General features: G+C 42.9%; 1 protein-coding gene across 7 annotated transcripts in view; it reads right to left on the bottom strand.

Annotated features, from left to right (window-relative positions):
- NBEA (neurobeachin) overlaps positions 1–15,619 on the bottom strand; it is a 545,308-nt gene that overhangs the window by 74,366 nt on the left and 455,323 nt on the right. For all 7 annotated transcript variants that reach the window (XM_084768707.1, XM_084768708.1, XM_084768709.1 and 4 more), the window contains 2 exons: positions 14,955–15,070; positions 6,508–6,620 (listed from right to left, as the gene is read on the bottom strand). In XM_084768707.1, the coding sequence (XP_084624833.1) occupies positions 6,508–6,620; positions 14,955–15,070 (229 nt within the window). The remainder of the gene's footprint in view (positions 1–6,507; positions 6,621–14,954; positions 15,071–15,619) is intronic.

Raw genomic sequence — 15,619 nt, 5'->3', positions numbered from 1 at the left:
GTATGGGGTAGGAGCCACAGCAGCCATTCTACCACTAGAGAGAGGGGAGGTAATGTCTGAAACAGCATGGGCTGTGGAGTGGAATCTACAGTGACAAAAGACATGTTATTTGAGGCACTTAGCAAATCTTGCTGAAAAGCTAAACCCTTCTCTGAATCTTTCAGTTTTAAGAACCAGTGATGTATTGGCACAGGAGACAACTTCCTGAACAGAACACCAACAGCCCAGGCGTTAAGGTCAACAATTAATAAATGGGACCTCATGAGGCTGAGAAGCTTCTGTAAGGCAGGAGACACTGTCAACAGAACAAAGTGACAACCTACAGACTGGGAAAAGATCTTCACCAACCCTACATCTGACAAAGGTCTAATATCCAAAATACATAAAGAACTCAAGAAATTAAACATGACCAAACCAAATAACCCAATTGAGAAATGGGGCTCAGAACTAAACAGAGAATTCTCAATAGAGGAATATCAAATGGCTGAGAAACACTTAAGGAATGCTCAACCTCCTTCATTATCAAGGAAATGCAAATCAAAACAACTCAGAGATTCCATCTTATACCCATCAGAATGGCTAAGATCAAAAATTCAAGTGACAGCACATGCTGGCAAGGATGTGGAGGGAGAGGAATACTCCTTCATTGCTGGTGGGAATTCAAACTAGTACAGCCACTTAGGAAATCTATCTGGTGCTATCTCAGAAAACTGGAAATAAAGCTTCCTCAAGACCTAGCTATTCTACTCCTTGGAATATACCCAGAAGATGCTCCAACACACAACAAGAACATTTGCTCGACCATGTTCACAGCAGCTTTATTCATAATAGCCAGAACATGGAAACAGCCTAAGTGTCCCTCAGTAGAAGAATGGATAAAGAAACTGTGGTACATATACACTATGGAATACTATTCAGCTATTAAAAACAAGGAATTCCCGAAATTTGTGGACAAATGGATTGAACTAGAAATGATCATAATGAGTGAGTTAGCCCAGAAGCAGAAAGACTCAAATGGTATATACTCACTTATATCTGGACACTAGCCCAAGTGGCATGTCCCATGAAACTCTTTACTTACCAGGAAAGTGGGACAGAGGGGATGACATCCTACTGGGACTCTAGGTGAGAGAAGCATGGGAGAATGGAGAAATAGAAGGATCCAGAGGGTCCTAGAAACCTACAAGAAGAACATTATGACGGGCGGATCTGGGCCCAGGGGTCCTGCTCAAACTATGGCATCAGCCAAGGACAATACACGCAGTAAACTTTGAACCCCTACCCAGATCTAGCCAATGGACAGGACACTCTTCACAGTTGAGTAGAGAGTGGGGACTGACTTTCACAGGAACTCTGGTGCCCCATATTTGACCATGTCCCCTGGGTGAGGAGGCCTGGTGGCACTCAGAAGAAGGATAGCAGGCTAACAAGAAGAGACTTGATACCCTATGAGCATATACAGGGGGAAGAGGTCCCCCTCAGTCACAGTCATAGGGGAGGGGAGTAAGGGGAAAATGGAAGGGAGGGAGGAATGGGAGAATACAAGGGACGGGATAACAATTGAAATGTAATATGAATAAATTAATAAAATACACTTTTAAAAAATTTAAAAAAAAAAGGACCAGTGATGTTGACTTACTGTTTGAGTAAATTTGAGCTGAGTTCTCTGAACCTTTAATGCAAAATGTTCTTGGTAAATTAGAAGCCACAGAGACAGTGTAAGTTGGTGGTAAAAAGAAAGACAATGTTCCATGTTTGGGTATTTCATATTTTCTCTAATGTTATAAGCAGTAAAAAATATGAAATTATTTGAGACCTTAAATGCTAGCGTAAGCAAATTCTAAACTACTGGGAGCTGATTCTAGAATTGCTGGTTAGATCAAAACTCCTAATCTTTGCTTTAAAAATAACTTCTTTTCTCATTAAAATATTCCCAGTTAATAATATTTAGTAATCTCAGATATGTATTAAAATTTTCCACAGAATTCTCCTTTTGATCTATCTAGTCCAGCTGCGTGAAGTCATGTGCTTCTCGGTGGCGGCCCCTCATGCAGGAGTGCTGTTACCCACCTAGTCTCTCCTCCCAGATATACGATACTTTATCTCCAATGTCAGCTTCCCACTGGTGCACAGTAAGACACAGTTTTATACATTAAAACCTTGTGTACTTGTGGGCTTTATAAAGGGTAGTCCCGGGCTCCTAGGCCATCTGTACAGAAGTTCCTATTAAGAAATTCAGTGAAGCATGGGGGAAACGAAAGAGTAATTTATTAACATATCAAGAAGCTTTAATTTGCTAACATTTTCCATCCTGTCAGCGTGACAGAATGTAACTAACAGACTGCTAATGCGTGGATGGGCATGGACGATGGGAGAGCTGAAAGCAAAAGCTGCCTCCGTTGCCACTCATGCAGTCAACCAGCCCAGCACCAACGGCCGACTCCAGGCCTCCAAAAGGAGAGAGTTCATGTTCCCTGACCTACTCAGATTCTATTTGCGCCTGCTATTTATTTCACATTTCATAAAATTGGAAAAGTATATGTAAGTCACAAAAGGCAAAGCCCCGCCAAAGGTGGCACACAATGAACAGGCTGAATGAGCCAGCTCTTTCAGTTATTTGAGAGGCATAGGCTGCCTCCCCAACTAGTCAGGAGGCTGAGGCAGAAGGATCTCAAGTTCAAGTCCAGTGGCTGTAAAGTGAGTGTAAGGTCATGTGGGCAACTTATTTTGAGAAACTCGTTCTCAAAATAAAATACAAAAGGAGGGCTTGGGGTGCGGCTTGGGGCAGAACACCTGCCTAGCAGGTACAAGGCCTTCAGTTCAACCATCAGCACCACGGACCCCAACACCAAGGATTTCATTGTTTTCCATGGGTAATTTAAGATTCTGTTAGTACTAGCAAACACTCTAGCAGACCTCTCCTCTGAGCCACACGGCACCGTGTTACCTTGGCTGTTAGTATTTCAGGAAGGTTTGAGACAATGCAGCGTGGAGCATCTGCACACTCTCCAGTAGCTCTCGTGCTCGTTCACCCGAGCCACTGCTGTCTCTTGCGCCTGTGGACTCAGCGCCCTCCAGGAGGCTTATCTGACTCACTCCCACTGGGCTCATCTACCCGGGGCGGAGCTGTTTCTCCAGACACAATGAGTACACAGTAAGTCTTTGTTGACAGAATGACTGGAGGAGAGGAAGTAGTCCTGCTGTGTAGTTTCCTTTGACTTTAACTTTATGGCTGGGTTTCAGATCAAAAGAACTGTTTGTCCTTTTTAAAAAAATGAATCTTAAATAACTATAGTAGTAGTTAGCATATGAAGTGTCCTGATTTGTTTTTTTGTTGCTGTAATAGTACATTATGACAAAGAACAACTTGGAGAGATTTTATTCTCATTCACAGGTCACAGTCCATCATCCAGGGAAGCCAAGGCAGGAATCCAAGGCAGGAACCAGGAGGCAAGAATGGAAGCAGAGGCCATGGAGGAATGCTGCTTACTGGCTTGCTCCTCTTACTTTCTTATATAGCCCAAGCAGGCCCATTTGCCTAGGGGTGCCACACAATGGGCTGGGCCCTCCTATGTCAATTAGCAATTAAGAGAATGTGCTGGGTGTGGTGATGCAGGCCTTTAATCCCAGCACTTGGGAGGCAGAGGCAGGTAGATAGCTGTGAGTTCAAGGCCAGCCTGATCTACAAAGTGAGTCCAGGACAGCCAAGTTAACACAGAGAAACCCTGTCTCAAACAAACAAACAAACAAACAAACAAACAACCCAAGAGAATGTACCATAGACCCTTCTATAGTCCAGTCTGATGGAGGTAACTCCTTAATTGAAGTTCCCTCTTCCCAGGAGACACTAGTTCATTAAAGTTGACAAAAACTAAGCAGTATATACAATTTGCATACAATGTGCCATGGTTTTTGAAAACCTACACTTTAAATTTTCATTTTTCTCACACACATACACACACACACACACACGTAGTATCTAATAAATAGTATCTACTCAATGTTAAAAATACATAATTTACAATAAAAACAATCTGGGTGCAGTGGTGCATGCCTTTAATCCCAGCACTCAGGGACGCTTAGGCAGGCAGATCTCTGTGAGTTCAAGGCCAGCCTGGTCTATAAAATGAGACCAGGATAGCCAAGGCTACACAGAAAAACCCTGTCTTGAAAGACCAAACCAAACCAAACCAAATAAAAAAACAACAAAAGAAAACAAGAACAAAAAACCCAAACCAAACCAAAAAAACAAACCACAAACAAAACCAACAAATCAACCAACAAACCAACCAATCAACACATTTACTTATTTGTCATGTGTATTTATACATGTATGTGTGTGAAGACAGAGTCTGTTCTCTGGGGGGGGGGGGTGGGGAGTGCAGATCAGCTTGATAACAAGCACCTTTACCATAGGAGTCTGAGACATGTCTCTCTGGCCTACACAGAGCAGCTCTAACTATTACATTTGCATCAAGTAGGGGTTGCTTTAATGCCCCTCTACACTGGCAATGTCCAGTGAGTACCCCTCTACACTGACAATGCCCAGTGAGTACCCCTCTACACTGACAATGTCCAGTGAGTACCCCTCTACACTGACAATGTCCAGTGAGTACCCCTCTACACTGGCAATGTCCAGTGAGTACCCCTCTACACTGACAATGCCCAGTGAGTACCCCTCTACACTGGCAATGCCCAGTGAGTACCCCTCTACACTGACAATGCCCAGTGAGTACCCCTCTACACTGACAATGCCCAGTGAGTACCCCTCTACACTGACAATGCCCAGTGAGTACCCCTCTACACTGACAATGCCCAGTGAGTACCCCTCTACACTGACAATGTCCAGTGAGTACCCCTCTACACTGACAATGCCCCGTGAGTACCCCTCTACACTGACAATGTCCAGTGAGTACCCCTCTACACTGGCAATGCCCAGTGAGTACCCCTCTACACTGACAATGTCCAGTGAGTACCCCTCTACACTGGCAATGTCCAGTGAGTACCCCTCTACACTGACAATGCCCAGTGAGTACCCCTCTACACTGACAATGCCCAGTGAGTACCCTTCTACACTGGCAATGCCCAGTGAGTACCCCTCTACACTGACAATGTCCAGTGAGTACCCCTCTACACTGACAATGTCCAGTGAGTACCCCTCTACATTGGCAATGTCCAGTGAGTACCCCTCTACACTGACAATGCCCAGTGAGTACCCCTCTACACTGGCAATGCCCAGTGAGTACCCCTCTACACTGGCAATGCCCAGTGAGTACCCCCTCTATACTGGCAAGCATGTAAAGTGTCTGTACAGTAGATCCTCTACAATATGGGCATATTGTTGGCATCATCACTAACCTGAAAGATATTTCAGAGTGTATGACTTATGGCAATGACCCAGAATCCTAACCAATACACATAGCACTAATTGTGTCAGACCACACATATATACCAGCTCTTCAGAGCTCATCACCTTGACCTGATTATCACTGTTTCAGTACTCAGATAAAGAAAGTGAGGCACCTTAGCAATATACTTTGAATAAGTTAGACACTTATGCTAATGCTGTTTTGACATCTATAAAATGCAGCAATAACTGTGCCTATTTTAAATTATTTAGTATGTGTGAGGAACCTGGAACCACAGCTAGCCTTTAAGAAGTGGTAATCTATACTTTTATAATTAGGATTATGGGTAGAACAAAAAGTATCATAACATCTTGTATCTCTTTAACTGAATAAAACCCACTGGTCATCTCTAATGAAGAACTGGGGAAAAAAAAAAAAAGAAAGTGAGGCAAAGAGAAACTGAATAACTTTGTTTAATGCCCCACACTGTAAGTGTCAAACTGGGACTTGAGTGACATGTTAGGCACAATCAAGCACACACAGTTTAAGAAACTGATGCCTGTGGGCATGATTCCCAGTAGTCAGTGGGAGCTCAGGCTGCAGAGCTACTTTGGGGCCACTTCTTAGCTGTACTTCAGTGTACCATCTCTTTTACTGTTTCTCTTGAAAATTAGGTTAATTTACTCCCAATCTGCTTTGTATTCCTTATCCTCATGAATGAGCCCCTTGTGAGGGTCCCATCTTCTCCACCTGAACAGACTCTTGCTAATTTACCTTCCTTCCTCCCTTCTTGGTTCTAAGCGCTTCACACTGGGTACCTGTGACTGCGGTCAGGACAGCATTCCTTTTCACCTCAGGAACACAGCACACGAGTGAGTGGATGTCATGCTTTGTGCTAACTGGATTTTTCCCCATGACTAACTCCCTAAGCCTCTTCCTCCCGAGCCTGCTTTCTCAGACATGCTTTTCCTCTGATGCTGCTGAGAATGTCCTTGGTAGTTGCATAAATCCTGTGGTAGGAGTGGATAAGACTTAGAGACTGCTCCCCAGAAGAGAGAAGGGCTTTCTCACAGACTTTCACTGAGTACATATGCTCTGACTGAAACCCTTTCTGCTGCTGCTCCCATGCAGCAGAGATTTCTGACCATTTAACTGTTACCTTTGACAAATCCCTGAAGTTTCCTGGAAGAGTCAGGTCCAATTCCTCTGATTCGTAGTTTGTTAACACCCACGGAAACACAGGATATTGGTTCAGATCATTATAGGTCCGTCCTAGTAAAGAAAAGGAAGTGAGTAAAAATGTTTAATTTAAACTCTAACTGCATAAAAAGTAGTTTCTGTGCTTATCACAGGTAAGGCAATCACTGTACCTTCTTGTACCTCTTATTGGTCTAAGTCTCTGTTTAATCAGAGGTACTCTGACAACCACGTGTCCAAAAGTGCTTTCCCTCAACCATTTCAACAAGAGCTTCACACAGGTGACACCACTGGATGGTCATCATGCATGTCCCCTTCCGTTGGGATTAGCCTTTCTTATGAGTAGTTCTGGTCACGGGACTTAGCTCTAACTACAGCATGTGAAGAGAGGTGATTGGTGTCACTCTGACACTCTGACACATGTCCACTAAGACATGCCTCTGTTGATGGTGACACAGATAACATACAACCTTAGAAGTAGGACCCTGTCAGCCAAGGATCTTAAAAGTGTCATGGAGGGTGCCAGGCTACAGAACTGTGTGTTTATAGCTTATGATCAGATAATATTCTGCCATAAGGAAGACAGATGTAGAAGCTGCACTGTCAGTAAACAGATGCTGTACTCAACATGCATCAAGACACTGGAGTGGCTGGGAATGAAGCTCGGTGGTCCAGTGCTTGCCTGGAATGAATAAGGCACTGGGTTCTGAAAATACATGGCAAGAATCTGCAAATGCAAGGACGTGCCAGGAGGGCAGGGTGAGTAAGGAGACAGAGGCACACACGCTCCCTTTTCCCTTTAAGTTGATGTTTTTCTTTCTGTGCTGTATTGTTGCACTTGGATGGAGGACTGTGGAACTGCTGGGCTTGTCTGCTTAGCTTTAGAAGAATGGTTCAGTATCTCCAGTGTGATCCAAAGCATGGTAGGAATGTGGGAGCTTCCTGGGAGCATGCTCCCCTAACCAGCTGGGTGAAAAGATGCTACCATATTTAAAGTAGTGGTGTCCTAGTGGAGTGTCTGTAATTCCAGTCAGCTAAGAGACTAGGGTAGAAGATTCTTGATTCTCAGGCAAGCCAGAGCTACATAGTGAGACCCTGTCTTAAGCTGAGATCAGGTTGGGAAGAAGATAGAAATGAAGTAAACAAGAAAAACTACAACTAACAGCCCCCAGGTTAGGTGGGGAGAGAGGGGCCCCTCTTCCTTGGTTATTTTACTTTTTAAAACCTTTTGTGTCTTGGCAGAGACTCTCTGGCCAGTAAGTGCTCTTGATGGAAAGGACACAAATGTGATAGAAACAGATATGATGAGTCAAACTCTAAAAGATGAACAAACACAAGCCAAGTGAGGAGAGAGCTGAAGAGCATTCTTGGTGTGGGACTGAGTGAGCACAGCAGCACAGACGAGAGCACAGCACTGTGGAGAGAATAGCACAGAAACAGAGGAGCAGTTTGCAGGCAGAAAGATTAGCCATGGATTAAGTACAGACTCTGAGTCTGTTAAGCCTTCTGCACACGAACAGGTTCTGTTAAGGCAGGGCCTCTGTAGTATGGAAAAGCTTCAAGCTTCTAAAGTTCAGAATGCACCATGATCTCTCCCACGTGTGGTGGGACTGTCTCACAGGCACACAGCCAGTGGGCACTGACTGGGCAGGCACCACATACGTGTTCCTGGTGCCCATAGAGGCCAGAAAAGACATCCATTCTTCTGCAAATGGAATTATAGATTATTGTAAACTGCCATGTGGGTGCTGGGAATCCAACCTAGGTCCTCAGGAAGAGCAATCAGTGCTCATAACTGCTGAGCTGCCTCTTCAGTCCCTGTTATTAATTTTTTTGTTGCTATTTATCACTTGTAGCAAAGGAAAGTTTGTCAAAATAAATAAAAATCCAATATGCATTAACTCAGGATTTAGGTGAAGATAGTACAAGAAAGAGGGCACATGTTGAGGAATTTATCCTTTTAAAATAGATGTATTTACAATAAAGGGGAAGATATGCTACTTTCAGAAATATTCTACAATAAAGCAAGCATTATTTTAAGAACACACACACACAAAACAAATGATGCTAAAAGTCACGGCTCAGAACAGTCTCCCTAATCTTGAGTTTGTTGTAAGCCATTTTTAATAATCCCTGGAGGCTTCTAAAAAAAGTGGTAAGAAAAATTTAGCAATTTTTCCATTACTATAGCATCACAACACTGTTTCAATTGAACAAATGCAATGAATTTTTTAAAAAATGCAATGGCATTAACCCATCTTTGGTAAAATTTTCTACTTCCATCTTAGAACATGGTCAATATATTTTTACTTGAACTCTGTGGCAAAGGTCACAGAGAAGAACAAGGATGATGGAAGCAGTACTTTGGGGACTCGTACCCCAAAGTTTCACTGAATTAGTGTCCTTTATTTTACTGGACATCTTTATGTTGTGAGAGAAAAATAAGTGTGTTAAGTCCCCCAAAGAGAAATATTTCAAAAGTACGTACTATCTGTTCACCTCTGGTCACCTGGAATTTACATGTTGGCTGTTTCTACTTTTTTTTTTTTTTTTGGTAAGTACCCCATGTACCAAACACAGCTGTGCTGTCCTGCTAGGCTCTTGCCTTCTCTGCTGGCTGTGAGAGCCCACCACGTTACACATTCTGCTAACTACGCTTCTGAGCATATCTCTCAGAAGATGCATATTAATACTGGAAGCCCATGACACTAATCTACTCAAACAATAAAAGTGAAGCACAGTAAATGAGATCTCAGAAACACTGGATATGTTTCTTCATTAAAAAAAAAAAACCAACCTTTTTAATTAAACCATCCAATTTAATGTTTTCATATGGCACTTTAGTTTTGAAGGTAAAGTGATCTAGAGACAGCTGACAAGGAAATTATAACTGCAATTCCTTGGTGAAAATGTTAATGACAGCAAAATATCGTTTAATGAGATGGTGGCGGCACCTGGATTAGCATGCTCTAAGAATGCTGTTCCTGTGTCGTTGGCGTCTTCACACTTTACAGACATTTTGTCATCTCTAGGTCATTAGGAAAGAATTTTTAATGATTTTTCTAGAAGCAAGCAGTTCAAGTAACATCTAATTAGATGACAATAATAAGCCCAACACATGCAGTAGCTAAATATATACATAATTAACCAGGGAGAGCTTGTTCATCACAAAGTAAGAACCTGGAAAGTGCTAAGCAGGAGAACAGGGCCGGGGCCGGGAAAGTTGTGCAGAATTCATTAGCTGATCACATGAAAAACAACTCAAAGCCTGAAAAGAAGCCCCTCAAGTCTAGTGGGATCATTTACACAGAGCTGTGTTCGCAGTCACTCTGCTGTTTGGTTGTTGCTGTTTGTTTGTTTTAATGCAAGAAGGCCAGCTCTCAACATCCTTTCCTAGCCTTAGCTCAGGATGCGTAAGTTCAGGCTTAGGCTGTGTCTCTCAGAATGAAATCAGCTCAACTCTGGGAGCCAGAGGCCAAACTGTATTTCTAGTTGAGCTCCCAGCATCATTAAAAATATTTCACATAATCTACTATAATTTAATAGTTTTGAAAAATATCTCAAATATTGAAATAAGAATTAAGATATATTATGCCATAGTTCTAAGCTGGACTCTCATTTCATTTTGAAAGCTAAGCAAGACTTCAAGAAACAATTAATTAAATGAAGTTGGGCATGGAGACCCATGCTTGTAATCCTGGCACTGAGAGGATGTGGCAGGAGGGTCAGGTCAGCCTGGGATAAACAGAGACGCTGTGCCAATAACACCTAGCGAGGCAGGAAAGGTACTGCCAGAGCCTGAGTGTGTTGCAGGTCCCCAATGACATAGTATGCAGGATGAGAGCAGACATCACCAAGATGTCAGCTATGACACAGCTAGGCTTAGGCCCTATTTCATTCTTAATTAACACCTCCATCCTTAGTGAATATTTGTTAAGTTTATAAGTAGGATAAAGACTTAACACATAATTGGGCTTCAGGTAATTTCTTTGAAAACTATGTTTCTGAATAGTTGGCAACTGAGTGTATCTCTATGTGCACACAGAACAAATCATCTGAGGGCTGAAAAGTCCACTATGTCCAGATGCCATGCATGGCTCTATAATGCAGCTGCCACAGATTTCTACTCTCACTGTTCTCAAGCATCTAGAAATGAGAAAAGAAAACCCCGCAAGTCAAACAGACGTGGCCACTAGAGAGAATGGGCCATGTGATGGGTTGTGAAATTCAGGGAAGCACAGAAGATAAACCCTAATGTGTAACATTGTATCTAAAATGTTGAAAGAAATCTGAAGCTTATGAAGCTACAATGATCTACTTTTGTCCAAAGTATCACGCTTCAAAGGACCATTCCAAATTAGACACTGGTTCTGTTCCTTGGCTTAGTTCTGGCTGCAGGAACCCCATGTCTACAACCCCAGTGAGGTCATACAGTGGATCACACACACAGATTCACAAAGCACAATGGCCAAGTACATTTAAGACCCCTGCCCAGAGCGCCAGTTCTGGGGACAGTTACATTGATAAACCTCTTCCACTGTCACTCTACTTCGAATCATTCATTTTGCCTGAATCATCACAGACATTTGTCAAAATCCTTGCAGAGTTCATTTAGATCTTGAGTAGCCTGTATCTTTCTCTACTCTTTCGTTATTCAACAGCTGTAAATGGCTTGCTTTTGTCTGTGAGCTCTATCCTTTTTTTTTTTTTTTTTTTTAAAGATGGGTTTTGATCTGCAGCCCAGGCTGGCCTAAACATTAAATCCTTTTGCCCCAGCACTCTAAATGCTTCCGGGGCTGCAGCAAATCCACATTTGGTAAAGCACTCAATACTTAAGACACAGCTGGGTGTGGGCTGTGCACCTGTAATCACATTGGTAGAGAGGTGAGGAAGGCATGGGAGCCATGAAAGACACCAGAAGTCGACTTCCAGCCTCCACAGGCATGTGCACTCGCCACATGAACACCTGCACATACCTGCATTTGTGTATGGGCACACACAGAGAGGTGTCTTTGTATGCGAAGCTTATTACGGAGATTGGTTTTCAGATAGCTAGAGCAAAGGTGCTGCATGAGACCCGCCTTGAGGCTGTGGAAGAGCAGGCTGCTGTGTCCAGTGCAGTTCTCACCCTGTAGGACTGCAGAAGAATGGAAACATCTGCCTTTGGAGCAGCCCACAGGTGCTGCAGATGCCGATGGCTGGGGCCTCACTCTGAGAAGAGGGCAGGGAGCTAGGACGGCTTTTGTTTCATGGCAGGCACCCAGTCTCTTTCCTCTCTATTGGCCACTCCACTCCTACTGCTCTCGTCCAAGTTCCACCCTTTCCCCTTGTCTCTGGTTGCAAACCCTGGCTATGAAGTGCAACAAAAGCAGGCACCCTGGTCTCCACGCTGTTCATGCGCAGCTTGTCACATTCCCTTACACTTCCCCTTTGTTCATTTTTTTTTTCTAGAATAGAAGTTGACTATGTATACCACATTGACCTAGAATTTACTATATAATCCAGGATGCATACAAATTCACCATCCTCCTGCCTCAGCCACCCACGTACTGGAATTACAAGGGTGTGCCACACACTTGGCTTTAAGTGTAACTTGCAGAAGGGACAACAAATCTCAATCCAGATTCAGATGAAACATCCCGACTTAGTAAAACAAAGTGATTCTCAGGGAGCAACAGGCCCAGTGTGGTGGCTGGGATCACTATACCACAGCACTGCAACACACTGAGACTCACTCCCTATGGGCAGCAGCAAGGACAGAAGCTAGCCCTGTAAACTGTAAGCCTGAGACTATTCTATGCCCAGGGTGTGGCACACTATCCTACAATAGGAGAACCACCATGTGAACACCTGCTGGTCTAGAAACTGAGCTGGAGGTAAGACACGTCACCCGCCTCTTCAGCTTTATATCAAACAGCTCTAAACAGCCAGCCCAGTCAAGGAAAAAATGTAAGGCCATCTAATAAGAGACAATAAATCTGTGCCTTTTCCCTCCTGCTCCAGGTGGAATTGCACTCCAGGCCTTGTCTGTGCCCACAACAAAGAAGAAAGTCTTAATACAGAATATAGAAGAATATTGCAGACAAACATAAAAAACAATATTATCCTCCAGACATCAGGCAAATAATTATGGACCTGAATATAATATGTAGACAAAAATTTAGTAATTACAAATTCTTCTTAATAGACAGAAAGATGAATTTCAAAAGCAAAGAGCTAATAATCTGGAATATAGGTGGTAAATTATACTTACAAAAATAAAAAGGAATATAAAACTACTCCGAGTAAACACTTTTATGTCACGTAAGAGTGATTAAAATTGATTTATTTTTTAGTTTAAAAAGGGCCAGGGCTGTAGCTTAGTAAGTAGGAGCTCTTGCTGTTCAGGCACGAGGACCTGAGCTCACAGCTCCAGAACCTACGTGAAAGTTGGGGCGCAAGAGAGGCTCACTGGCTGCCAGCCTTGCTTCAGTTTAAGCAAGAGTCCTGTCTCACACCAGTAAGGCAGAGAGTTGCACACCTGGACACCATGTGCCCACACCTGAACAGACATCACACTATACACGTAAAATAAAACCATATAGAGAAATACAGCTTAGGAGGCTGCTAAATTTTTTTTTAACTCTCTCTCTAGGGGAACTAATAAAAGGACACCTGCATTCTAGATCAGGAAACACATGGGAAACTATCTCTATGGTCAGATGTACAACAGAATATTAAAAGCAACAAACATTAAAGGCAGCAGCATAGAAATTTCTTCTGAAGGATTAAGCAGTGAAAGAGGGGACCCCTCCAAGCCCAGCTTCTGTCTGGAGACACACACGTGGTCTGTCTGGGGTGCTGGCCCTCTTCTGCTGGGGACACAGAGATGACCAATCATGGAACGCTAGCTCTCTTCTCTTTGGTGAGAGTTTACGCTTTTGCTGTGAAGTCATGTGTTTATCTAAGAAGCACTGGCTCCCTGCAACTCTGAGATGGGTGCCCACAGTTCAAACAGGACCAAAAGTACCTTTTAAAACATGCCTGTCCAGAACCTATAACATGCTTGTCGTGTCCTGTCCTGTTCTTGCATGATGATACGGGTGGCATGTGCTCACATGGCACTCATATCATGTGAGAGGTTAGTGTAGTTGGTTTAAGGGATGTGGCAAGCACTCATGGGACCTGTGGCAACCTCAGGCTTTGCTATGTGTAGGTTTTTGGGAACTAACTGTCATAGTGCTGAGGGCTTTTTGCCAAGGAAATTTAAGCTATCTCCCTTTCAGTCATCTTGTGTGCAAATGATACACTAACTTAATAGAGTTACTTAATACAGTTAATACAGTTAATCTACTTTTTATGGAGTAAACAGGTTTCTTTAAGATATAAGTTTCTATATGGGAATACATATATTAACATATGCAGTTATGACTAAAATGAAAAAACCTTTTTAAATTAACTTTATTTCTTTTTGTTGACCAACTATGTTCCAGTGCCTGTAGTATCCACATGCATACTTATGTCTAGATTTAAAAGGAGAACAGGGATGAATGTAACATTTATATAATTCCTAATTGTTTTTGTGGTCCTTCTTGCTGTATGTAGTTTATTGTATATATGAGTAATAATATAAATGTATATGTAAAAGTTTTTAAAAATTGAAAAGAAAAAAGGAGACCAGGGATGTAGTCACTTTTAGAAGCACTACTCTGCATCTGCTGTGAGCAGTCACCACCAACAGTGACCACAGGTAATGACTTCAGCATCGAGGCACTGCTCAGACTCCTCACCTGCCAACACAGGGTCTGCACAGTCTGGTGCAGATAAGTGAACTCTCTGTAATTCAGAATGACTCTGGGCTCTTGGAGCTCAACGTATACGAAAAGAAAGAGGGAGGAAGCAGGTCTCACAGGCATCCACTGAGCCGCCTACACCCTCTAATCAGGACAAAGAAAACATGCTGCTGTGTTCTCTTAATTGACAAGCATAGTTATTGTGATCATCAGTTAAACATAATCGGGGTTTTTACTCCTTTTTATTTTAAGAAAAAATATGCTATAAGGCAATCATGGCCTAATCTAGGCAGCATCCATGCTAGGTAGGAGTCTGTTATTCTCCTGTATGGCTGCTTCTGCTGAGAACGGTCAAGGAGTGACATCATATTTCCCCACTATAATTTTTAGACACTCTAGCACTAGTGTGCTGACTCTAAAGAACCTTTGGACGATGCTGCTAGCAAAGAAAGTGGCAGAGGGAGAGCAAGAGGAAGCATCTAAAACCTTGGTATCAGCCGTACTGCCCCTGATGAGAGCCCATTATAAATGCAGTCATATTTACCCTACTGCTGCATCTGAGATTCAGTGAAACAAGGCATCCCATGAGGTCACACGGCCTACATCTCAGATGGTCTAAAACACGAGGTAACCTTACCTGCTATAGTGTTGAGAAACATCAAATACTCAAAGTTGGAGATTTCCCTTCTTTGCCAGCGCTGAGTCATGTTGGAAGACTTATACAACTGTCGAGGGGTAGCCAGCGATATCCTCCTGGTAAATAAACAGGCCAGAAAGACTCTTTGAGTTACAGCTGTCAAAAGTTCATTGTAACTAATGTATCTGTTTGAGATCAGTCAGTACTTTGTGGCTTGGTCTGCATAGGTTATAAAACATTTAGTTGTAGAAATCAGCTCCATTTGAGAATTCTATGACAGAGAAGGATAAGTCTGGAAGCAGCTCTGCCTGTGAAAATATAGCTGCAAATGGGTAACTACAGTATATAGCAACAAAAATTATAATAGCTACAGTCAAAATAGATCAAGGTAGACTTGAAGCCACACAGCAAATCTACTGTATAGGATGACACAGGTGCCGGCCTGCAAGCATCAGCCTTACTTCTCAATGGCAAGGCGCCTGTCACTGGACACAGGAAGCACAAAGTGCAGTCTCCACTGGCATGACAAATACCCACCAGTAATGTAAAGCAAAACAAAACAAAAAGTGAGAACTCTGAAAAATGCACAGGCCCAGGGACATAAACATAGCTTTGGGGAGAAGGTCAACATCATTGTGGACTTCCAGGCTCAAAGTGTTTACATG

This window comes from Acomys minous, assembly GCF_964271855.1.
Source record: "Acomys minous genome assembly, chromosome: 19".
NCBI classification, from domain to species: Eukaryota; Metazoa; Chordata; class Mammalia; order Rodentia; family Muridae; genus Acomys; species Acomys minous.
Note: the sequence above shows the minus strand (reverse complement) of the source record. Positions and strands in the feature narration are given on the sequence as shown.